We start from the raw sequence: 11,994 nt of genomic DNA, 5'->3' as shown, positions 1-11,994 counted from the left end.
GATGTTTTTGTCATAAGTAAGCTGTTGCTGGACTGTCAAGGTAATTAATCAAGATTAAGAAGCACCTGTCTGCCTCGTATGATCTATATCACGTCACTTCGGTGGCCTTTGATTATAAGACGACTGATTATTAATGAAATTTGTCGTCTTGTGGGGTTATTGTTTAGGCTGTGTATGCCTTCCATCCCTTTACCTTGTAATAATAAATGGTTGCCAAATGATACATTTATTTTCTGTTACCAATTTATGCCTCTCTCTCTCTGTCTCTCTCTGTCTCTCTCTCTCTATCTCTCTCTATCTCTCTGCGAATGTAAGGGAGCGCAACGAACAACATCAAATGAAAAACTGTGGATATGCCTCAGTGCTAAGCATTGGTAATTATGATGTTTACCTCGAACTCTAAACTCCAAGGATTGTCCAGTATTGTCAGTCGAAAATCCCGTCCCTGGAAGACCAATGGAAACGGCCAACACAGCTGCTAATACGTGTTTGACCATTCTCCACCGGTCTGTCAAGAAAGGACGATCTCATGGAGACCAATATTTTGACTCTAGAAGTAGGCTAGGCTTAAGTCCGTAAGCTGGTACGAGGATTAAAATACACACTCAGATTTCCCATCCTTTCTGATACTTTGCCCAAACTCTTCAGCTTGTTATGAGTACCTTGCAATTGGCAGCTAAACGAAACTACACCCAATATAGATTCAACACAATTTCGCCTATCACATCGGCTTGTAAACCACATTGATGAGACACTGCTGGTCTGTACATGTTAAATTCAACAAGAACAGCTTCAGAGTGATACACCAGCGTTGGTGCATCCTGGTTGTACTGCATGCATCCAATAACTCGTCACATCTAACCTTAACTTGTGTATCGAACTCCACGCTTTGTTTATCAACAAAGCTATGTAGAAGAAATTTATTGCACGACAATTGTACACGGTACAATGTGTGGCGACAAATATTAAAGCATTATACAAAATAAAGGTATAGAATAAAACTTGACATCCTAATTATCTAGTGAGGATTGTAATTACGTACTAGTCGTACAATGAGTTTTACGATAGTACTGGTGGGGAAGTTTTAATCACCTCGATTTTTGGGTATTGTTCCTGGGTATTGTTTATGTTAGATAATCAACTTTCAGATTCGTACCTTGCAAAAGTGAATCATGGCAGGTGGTCCATGTTCGGGCCCATTCTAAGAATGCCGACCGACACACCTGCACAACAGGCTTTGAACTTCGCATTGATAGCATCTAATACATACAGATCCAGAACGGAAGACACTGCAAGAACGTACTGAGTCTACTGAGGACAGACCTGGAAGAAAGAGGTCTAGGAGCGTTGCGGACTGGAAGAAAACTTCGGGAGCTAAGGATGCTTGCGATGAACCGGACAAAGTGGAGAGAATTGAAGAAAGACTGATTATAGCTGCAGGGTTTCCAGACCACTGCACTGCAGCAGCAGAACACAGTGGACTGCTACTACCTTGCATATATACAGGGTCACGGAGGCCACATCCACTCCAGCAAGACCTTGGGTCGTGGCCAACACGACTACAAACACCGTGTTGTTGGCCACTGACCTCAGGTCATCCAGGGGCGGCTAGTCCTGCACGTAGAGGCGTTGGAGGCAATGTCTTCCATCCTTCATCGTGTAACAAGTAGCCTGACTAAATCCCGCTTCTATCAGTCCTCCCACTGTTCAGGCCCATAGAATATTGTTGGCCGACAACTATAAGTCAGGAAAATTGGGAACATCTTAATCATGTGTATAACTCATAACTGTTTATTCGGATTTCTTGATATGAACCTATCGTTCGATAGGTTCATATCAAGAAATGTATGTATTTGTGATGGCATGGGGCGATTATCATTTTGTTGGAAGCTACATATGATGACAAGTATTGGATTTCCAAAGTGATAAAGAATCTTGAGCTCCTTTCGGTTGCAATGGGAATGGTTTTCGAGTTAGAGTTGTTTGGCCACAAACTCTCGGGGAGGAGGCCCAATCAGCCCGTGACAGCTGGAGATTGTATGATTGCGTGATACATGAACCAGTGCTTATTCCCTTATCATAATTATGTATTTGTTATCATCACTTTGAGGCTGCATTGGGTGTCTATATGATAGCACGCAGTGTAGTATGACAAGTGCCGTGCCGGTGTTTGTTATGACTAGGCGGCGTGCTCTTGAAAACGAGAACCTTCCTGATCATCGGTTACGCTGCAAACATCAGGCTGCAGCATCGAAGAACTGATGCGGAGACACACAAGAAGGGATCGACGAAATGTTCAATATATATATATATATATATATATATATATATATATATATATATCGTTTCTCAAGTTATTTTTCACTTGCAGTACTTTGAAGAAAATGTTTAAAAAAAACTACCTCCAGTCGTAAGTAAATGCTACATTAAACAGTGCCGTCCAATCTTACATAATTGAAACCCTATTCTAGTCAACTGTCTTACCCAACAACAATATCTTATTTGCAATGCACATGGGGCATTCATACTCCAACAACAACCAAAATTGATGATGGCTGCTCCTTACACTCGGCAAAATCAGTAAAACACATTGATATCAATATTCTTTTAAATGCAAACTGAACCAGTGGAAATTTTGACGTAGAAAAAAGAAAACCTTCCAAAGACCACATTTGATTGTTGGATTGAACACGGTTCTGATGGGTAGATAATGGCTGATTTTTTTTTCTCATTAGAAACGAGAGTTCACACTATCACCACAAGAGAGGCCTTCGCATGGAACTCACCGAGATATAGCGAAAGAGGGGAAGACCTAAGGACACGTGACGTGAGGGTAACCGGATACACATGGGAACAGCTAGTACAGAAGGCCCAGGACCGCATGAGATGGAGGGACCTATTTTGTGACGTACGCCTGAAGAGGGGCAGTAGGCCTAAGTATTATTAAATGAATAATCGCTACCAACTTTATTACAGGATGAATTTTCGCCAATTAAACGCGGACATTTCGAAAAATGTTGAAATTACCAAACATGCCTGAGACATGAATTTTTTCTTTCGACTAGGGGCGGACAGGTACTGAAACCCGTTCCAAAACACTGATACCTTACAGGCCATGTGCACGACTTGGCTTAGAACATCTACAGGTAAGCTGATGTCCTCGAATAACCGACTTTCCGATCTACACCTGTGGTTGTTTTTGTACCATTTCAGTACCATCTAACTGTTAACAAGGAAAGAAATCCTCTAAAGCAACTAAAATATGTAAGTGTGAAGAAGAGAATGCCGTCTCTGCAATGCCCGGGTAACGGCCAACACAGTTCAACATGTCATGGGTTATACCGATTCCCCGGGGACTGCAAACCCGGATCATGTTTTCTTAATTTAAGAAATGAAATTATGACATGGCCACACATGGGGTAAAACGGGGAAACAAGACACAGTAACGACGGAATTGTAAGAACAAGAAAATACATACAAGATGAATGAACGCCATCTGGATCTGTAGATGAGGTAGATATGAACATACATGGTCGCTTTGAAATCACGAAAAGCCAAATTGCCACCTCACAACAAGAACCAAACCTCACCTCACTGGCGAGCGCAATCTTGAGTTGGCGCGGTCTGATGCTGACAGCTTCCACGCGTGCGGCTACGGCTGCGATGACAAGAAGACTTTGCCTTTATAGACGTCTCCGAGAGTCGAAGATTTGAGACGAGAAGGTGACAGCTGGTACGTCGTGTAAATGAGGTACTTCTAGTCGAACTTCAGGCTACTTTGTGGATGAAAGGTAATGATGTCTTTGCGCAAATTACGACAAAGACGTTGGACGGCATTCAAACTGAACGGTAATGAGTCTGTAGAGAAAAGCAGAATACTCTGTCTGGGGTAAACTCGACACTGGTAAGTAATTGCCATTTTCAAAAACAGTTGAAAAAGTTGACGGATTAGAGGTCTACGAGAAAAATTATAAATAAAAACCAGATGGTGTGGTTTCTTCAGTTTTCTTCCTTTGTCATTTTTGCAAATTCTTGTATGCTATTAGACAGTGAGTCAGATTAGAAACGCATCTACCTGAAAGACATGAAGGGACAGAAAACAGTTTCGTAACAAGTAGTAACTTACTATAAGTGCTAAAATACTTTCTTACTTTTCAACTCTGCTCAGAGTACTCAAAACGTGAGGCATGTCTATTGAACATGAGCAATTTCGTCAATACAGATATCCTCTTACACGTGATTAGCAGGAAAATTACAAACGCTCATTGTTGTGTCTGTTTTATTATCATATCCTGATATGTTAGAATAAAAGATTGATAAACATAATTAGCACACTGAAGTGCAATAGCGCAAGCCGTTTGGCTTATCATTGAATATCAAATATCCTACCACGTAAGCTGCAATACGAAACAGACATAACAATTTGGTTATATCTCTAAACGTTTACATTTGATGCTTTTGAGGACTTAACAAAGAAAATGGCATAGAGGTCGCAAGAGGAAAAGTTTTGCAATAACAAAAGTAGTACAAACGACAATAAACTACATTACGGAGAGGTAAAGATTACAAAACAGTTTATTCCTCATCACAAAATTAATCAAAACTTTATGTCATCTGGCTTACCTTTTTTTCGATTGATATTAGAGTAAGCCTTGTTAAAATTTTGGCTACAATACACCCTGGTTGTAAAGTTATTTACCATAACCCTACAAGGTGTTAAGCATTGATATGAAAGTGAGTATAAAATTGAACATTTGAAAACACTCTTTTTCAGATGACATATGTACGTTTATCACATATAGCATTCTAGTGCTTTGATATGACTAGGCGGGAGCTATCAAAATGCAAACAGTCCTGATCACTGTACAGGATACATGGTGAAATGGGAAATACATTGGTTATATTGCCAATCATTTAATGAGCCTCATTATCTAAAAAGTCTATTTTAAGAATTTAACATTGCAAAACATGATTATTTATCTAGAAAGAAGGCTTCTTAAGCTCATCGAAGAAAACTGCAGCATCAAAATTCCTAAAATCCTTCTTATTATATGCCCTGTACACTAAGTCGAATATCTTTTATTGCTTCTCTAACATACCATCCGAGATGTTCATGTTACTATAATAGCATAATAGACATACGCAAAATACACCCGTCCAATCGACCTCTTTGAAACTCAGATTCGAATCAGCCATGACCCGACGAATCGCTTCCTAGTTTGCCTTGACGAATACATCTGGCACAACGAACTCACCAGTTCGATGTGGGCAGGTGCACGTGTCAGCTTTTAAAGGATGTTTTCAGATTGACAATTATGGCATTATTTAGAAATGATTTGATCCGACCGCCAATAAACCTTTTGAGCGCAAGGACTTGTCGGGTCATGGCTGATTCTAATCTCAGTTTCAAAAGTCGATTGGAAGGGGGGTAATAATGATTGTTGCACAAATGTCAAAAAAGGGAAAGTGCAGTTCACGCCGTTATCGCTAGTAGTTGTAAGAATCACATGCAAACAACAGTTCTCTATGGTCGCTAACTCCCTATTCCTATTCTTGTCACGTTTTATGCAATTGTTGCATTTCATCTGTATCTGTCTGTATCTTTATAGCCGGTATAACCGCCCTTCGGCGTAACAAACCAGCTTTTAGATCATGCTTAGACTTTTACTTTTTTCATGCATTTTCCAATAAAAAAATCGAGGGTCACACAAATCACTTTTGGTCGGTGTACGGTCGACCTATGTAACGAGGTTGCGGGAGGATCTAAGGTCTACGGTAGGTACCGTAAGGTAGGTACGATCGCCCAGCGATCAACGTCAAGTGGAAGGTGGCCTAACATTTTACCTCCGTGAATAGTTTCATCAGGTTTACTCTCCAAGCAGAGGAGTGGGTCCGACTGGTTTTTGGCGTGTTTTTGTCGTTTTTGTTGGGCTTTCTACTATGTCCTGTTTTTTTGTCTCAACCCACCCGTGAAAAAAAAACCCTGACAGAGTAGAAAGCCCGACAATAACGCCCAAAACACGTCCAAAACCAGCCAAATCCACTCCTCTACTCGGAGAGTACATCAGGTTGGTAAGTACTGAATAAAAAGACTCTTTTTACACAACCAAGCAATGTGCACATGTGAGCCAGTCAGAATTGCCTTGAGGAAGATGACAGATGGTCACGGAAACGTCGATTGAACAAATCACTTGCTTGATGTGTAAAAAGAGACTTTTTATTCTAACATTTTACCATTCCTGTTGAATGTAACTGCCAGCCGTGCCGTCAGTCGCGGTTTCTTCGTCGGGGTTTTTGTTTTTCCTTGAGAGGGACTGCCTCGCGCGTTCTTTCTTCCTTTTGGTGATATCGGTGATCTTCCCCAGACCTTTCCCTCCCTCCACGTGCATCCTGCTGACCAGGTGGCCGAACTGGTCCACGCTCAGGTCCTTCATGTTCCTGTTCACCTTGGTTTTCAGACCTTTCAGCCATTCCTGGATCAGGTCGAACACCGCCGCCAGGAAACACAGGCCGACAATGATCCACAAGAACACGATCACCTGATAGAACACAGAAGGCACATCGCGTTTTTTTAATCTAGTACTAGTACCTAACAAGAAACTGATGGTCTGTTATGAATTGATTAAGATATATATATGAGCTATGTGATGATCGCTGGCAGTGCTGTCAACTGGACGCCTGAACTGAAGTATCTTCGGACTTACCGGTCATACTGGAGGAGTAAGACTATACAAGATCACCTTTTTTTAAGATTTCGTGGTAAACATTGACCACACTTGCCAGTTATACTATGATTAACCCGCTTTAGACTCAGATCTTACCTTATACAGAACGAAGCCGAAGTACGTGGAAGACTGGTGATTGACGCTGGAGACGAAGTCGCCGAAGCCGACCGTGCTGAGCGTGATGAAGCAGTAGTACAGGCTGTCCAGGAAGTTCCACCCCTCCACGATGGTGAAGATGATTGCCGGCACGAAGAAGAAGATGCCGACGCTGGTCAGCACCACGATGAGGATGGTGACGACCCGGATCCGTCCGGGATGGTTGGGTAACTTCTTCTGGACCTTCTTCTCAACCCATCTTTAAAAAAAAAGAACAAAGAAATGAATTGGAGTTGGAGTTTATGGGAGTTCGACCCTCTCCTTGATAATTAGCTGTCTACCTAATAAAGTATGAATAAGTGACAGCTTCTTTTCCAGGAGATTATTTCAAATAAATAGATAAATAAATGAATAAAGTAACACGATGGACATGCAATGTAGCTTTAATCGTACACTTCTTCTAAACTATGATCAAATATGCATATAGGGTACGTAAAAGAACAAAATCTCACAATTCGATAACATCTCGTCACGTATTCCCCAGCGTTCTACGTCTTATTGCAGTAATTGCTACCCTGATATTTTTGCCGTAGATACTGTCACAGTTGTTGTTTCACCTGTTCGTGTCTCCTAGCTTCCGTCCAATAGCCGTCAGCATGATCAGCGTCACGGGGATGCCCAAGAAAGCGTACACGATGCAGAATAACTAGATAGGACAGAAATGTGAAACGTTTTGGTTGAAATGTACATAAAGAATACGCATGTATACCAGTACTTGAACTGAAATTGTAATTGTTGGAAAGGAACAAAATTCAAGTTGCAAACATGCTGCATAAACACATCAGTTAATCATCGTTTATCGATTCCATTTAACGAACTGTTTCAAAAGTTTATCCAGTTGCTTGAGTGTATCTGGTGTATCTTACTACCTGGGTGTCTAACCTTTATGATCAACGTATCGTTTCCATTGGTTTAGAATACTATTTTGACAGGTGTTGTCATGATAGATTTTAATCAAGATGGAATCATTATTGAAGCCTATATTATGTGTTACATTCTAGTCAACACACGTATGCTTAACAACATACGATGAGAACACCCACCTTCCCACCCACAGTCCTCGGTGTGATGTAGCCGTACCCTATGGTAGTGATGAACGTGATACAGAAGAACCAGGCATCGAAGTAATCCATGTGATACGGTTCAGTCGTCGTGCCTTGGCGGAAAAACAAAACAACAATGGCACACTATTCAACAACTTGTACCGTCTACATAAAAATATAAACACATTCTGTCTTTCCTCCCCCAACGCACTGCCCTATAGACATCGAGGTGGCATTATTTTGCATATCATCTAGCATTGTTTCAGGCTTTAAGGCGCAATCAAGATGGTGCTTCCGTCTTGTCGCCTTATGATACACCTCACAGCCGAGCCGTTTGTTGTTGTACCTTCAAGTTGGCTTTAGGCGACCGTTACTCACCTGAGAAGTTTTCGGAAATACCTGTAAGGTGAGAGCTTCAACACCTGTAGGGAGGGTGGGAAAGATAAGGGACAACAATGAGCGACTGTCGGCGCCGGCCGGCGGATCGTCAATGGACACGTCTGAGTCAGCCTCTTGTCCTCTAATCCCTGCAGCTATGCCTTGTTCTGTACCGCACAAATACAAGTACGACAGCAAACTACACATCAACTTGTTGCTCCTTAGTCTTGTGTACATGCTGTAAGGACCCTGTATTTGTTATCTGTAGAAGAGGGGTTATTAGAACCAGGTGAGTTTCGTTTAGCCTTTAGACACATATATTATTATTATTGGGTGAGCCGACTACTCTCTCTCTTCGCAGCCAGAGGATGAATTGCAAGTAAATTACAATTGGTGGGGCTAGATCGCAAGGGTCTGGAGCGGCTGCCATTCGGCACTAACTCAGGTGACCTCAATACGACAATTGCCCCATAGGACTGCAGGTTTTCAACCACTCACACCGTCCCACCGGGAAGGAACCCTACTCTTATCAATAAGTTTGGTGTGTTCTTTGATAACAAATAAACATTTAACTTTAACATATTAGTCAAAGCCTCGCATAAAAACTCATGACATGCACTTTCTATTAATCATCTTGCTGACAATATTCCAGATTATGGTTCCATCTGTTGTCATCATACTTTATACAATGCCATGCATTCCTTCAACACATTTTTTACAGTGTTAGTTTTAATATTCTGTGAACTACTTCTGTCAAACTACGTGTTTCTAACGGCCGTAACTACATCAACAGTTGATGACTGTACATGTCCAAAATGCAATTCCAAGTTCTTTATTCACCCAACAACAGTATTATAACTGCCACATGTCAGAGATTCTCTGTTAATTAAATACCAGTTCAGGACTGGAGCCTCTGGCAAGAACGACTCCAAACAAGTCATGGACATACCTTGCCGCCATGCTATGGAATGTTTGTGTTGACGTGGAGACATGAGGTCAGGGAGGTCAGATTCTTTGTTTTGAGTAGCTTTATATAGTTGAACGCATGATCAGCGACGCGTTCAAAACAACAAACCAAGATGTATGCAATCGTCAACCACACGGGGACAGTGATGTAAATGGTGACAGCGTTGATAATATATTACACGTTGTAATATTTGGGGAATGTTTGGTTGAATGGTTGTTCATTCACTCCAATGGAAGCATATAGAAGCATGTAAACGCCTGGTGTCTAGCTGTTGACATAACGTGCAGAAAGTGTCTTTGTTGTGTTGTAGAAGACCAAAGAGCCGTCACGGGCCAGAATGGTATTCATCACAACTTCCTACCTCGGTAAATAAAAGGTTGAACTGGCCAGAAATTGATGTTGATCTATTTGTTTGATAGTTTGGAGTGTTACTTCCTGACACATGTATCATTTATTGGTCAATAGAATGCTTGAAACAGTAACACAAGTTGTGAGTTTAGTAAGTAAATAAATGGAGACTAATCAAAAGACAAAAAGACTTAACTGAGACTTACTCTTGCTTTAAAAAGTGCGTGGCTTAACCATTATGTTTTACCCTTAGGCTATTATGTACAGTAGAGGTTGCCATTAGGACTGTTCAGCCATAGTCAATACTGTAGGACTGGTGTGAACTAGAGTTTTACCAGTGACAGAGGGAGGTCGTATATACGTAATTCACAGCATTGGAACAGGTTGGCTGTGTTATGCATCTAATTCAATGCCAATGTGTGTTCTCACCATTTGTGGATATAGGCAACCTCCCTGTCCGCACGGCCTCGATGTGAGCCCGGACCTCTTCCTCTGGCACGCTGACGTTCACCTGCCTGGCGATGGCCACTATGATGTCCTCAAGGTCACGATTGATCTTGACCTCGCCTGGCACGTAATACGTCTCCTCCAACGTCTTAAAGATCCAGGCCCCGAAGAACAGGAATGCCATGAAGACGAGAAAGAGGGGCAGAAGTTTCTTCCACTTCATCTTGCTGTTGTCTTATATCTGTAAACCAAGGAACACAGAGTGTGGGTCGAGTTGGTCTAATTCTGTCCAACGTAAACTTTTGGCAAACGCTAGGTGAGAAGGAGTAAATAAGATTGTAATCAAGTAGGTCATTGAGTTACCTGGTGCGTAAAGTGGCGTGAGACCTGCGGCTGTCTAGCCCTCCCCTGTTGATTCAATCACTGCGACCAAAGCGAGAAACCCGTCCTCTAAAACACATTAAAACACTGACACAAGTCTTACTGAGGTAACATCAACAGAAAGTCGTGTGTTTTGTGTGTACACAGCTTAATTCACCTGGGCGGAGCATGCGTCCTCGTGATTAGGACACAGACGTCTTTGTTCCACAAAATGGAAGCCGATAACCAATGGCAGTCGTTGTCGTCACTGCTGACGTTTTGTTAAGTCTTCAGAAGCCAACAGGTGCAAAGAAAGGCCGAAGTCCGTAAAAAGCTAAAAGGCCTTTTCTCGTCACAGTCTGGATTCGAACATGACAAATACGTCGAAAATGTTACATTTGGGTAGCTCGCGTCGTCATGGCAATTACTTAATTGTCCTTAGGTTGAACGTATTCGAACAGTGGTGGAAGATTCACTATGTTCTCCGCAGGTGAAATATCTGACACGCAAAGCTTCAGAGACCGTTTCTATGGCCCACCTGCTTGTAAAGGTAAGATGTTGCACGGGTCATGGGGCTGGCGTCCGTTGTTAGGTCCCTGTCACCTGAGAGGCGTGCGCTTTTACAGCTGAACCCTTCAGTTCCCTTGCGCGCACTTTACCCGTCTGAGACTATTGGTCAACATCGCATGGTAGTATATTACAAAGTACTCGCAAGTGACCTGTAAAATATACCGGTAACCTACATTGCTGGACAAATCTTATTTCATTCCAACATTCATCATTTGTTGTTTGTCTCGAGCAGGGGAAGCATGTTAAATCGAAATACCAGATTGTTATCTTAACCTCCCAGTACAAGAGTGATGCATATATTGACCTAGTTGGTAGAGTGCTTTTCTGCACACGGTAGATCGTGAGTTCAATCCCCGGCTGAATCATACCAAAGACTTTAAAAATGGTACATACTGCTTTCTCCGCTCAGCACTCAGCATTCGGTAAAGAGTATTGAAGTTAAACATACGCCACCAACAGTGGACTAGCCCCCTGCTGTAGTGATTGCAAAAAGTTGTGTGGCCCAAGGGCCATTGAAGCGGAGATGGGCGCCGTTCTGTGCACCATCTGGTGCGGGAAGGACTTGAACTTTTTCTAATTAAGGCTGGACTTGGGACAAGATTTATGAACAAGCATGCCGAGAGCTTTGGTGCCGTTCCAAAGTCGTGACATGGACATTGGTGTCATGTGTCAACAGACTTCGGGGTAGAGAGTACTTCATTCTTAACTTACTGAGAAAACGCACTGATCTGTGAGGAATGGCACCTTTTAGATATGTATCATATGCAGGAATGTTGTTTGACTCCTAAGGTACAGACAAATTTGAAGGAAAGTATTACAAAAATTACTCACATTAATCACTATCATAAACTAGTGACAACATTGTAATATAGGACACAACACTAAGTAAGTAAAATATAACTGAAATCATAATCAACAAAACATGTGTTATATGAAAAAAATATTAAAATGCCAAAGAAAACAAATAAAAATCGTTATTTCTTACTCATACCACTACCGG

The 11,994-nt window shown here is 41.8% G+C and overlaps 1 protein-coding gene across 1 annotated transcript; it reads right to left on the bottom strand.

Annotated features, from left to right (window-relative positions):
• Positions 1-4,262: 4,262 nt before the first annotated feature.
• Positions 4,263-10,987, bottom strand: LOC136440785 (potassium channel subfamily K member 2-like). Its single transcript, XM_066436895.1, has 6 exons — positions 10,428-10,987; positions 10,047-10,305; positions 7,925-8,037; positions 7,439-7,527; positions 6,822-7,080; positions 4,263-6,539 (listed from the first exon to the last, which is right to left on the bottom strand). The coding sequence occupies exons 2-6, from the start codon at positions 10,285-10,287 to the stop codon at positions 6,231-6,233; spliced, it is 1,011 nt and encodes a 336-aa protein (XP_066292992.1). The 5' UTR covers positions 10,288-10,305; positions 10,428-10,987; the 3' UTR covers positions 4,263-6,230.
• Between the last annotated feature and the right edge of the window lie 1,007 nt (positions 10,988-11,994).

This window comes from Branchiostoma lanceolatum, chromosome 8 (genome assembly GCF_035083965.1).
Source record: "Branchiostoma lanceolatum isolate klBraLanc5 chromosome 8, klBraLanc5.hap2, whole genome shotgun sequence".
NCBI classification, from domain to species: Eukaryota; Metazoa; Chordata; class Leptocardii; order Amphioxiformes; family Branchiostomatidae; genus Branchiostoma; species Branchiostoma lanceolatum.
Note: the sequence above shows the minus strand (reverse complement) of the source record. Positions and strands in the feature narration are given on the sequence as shown.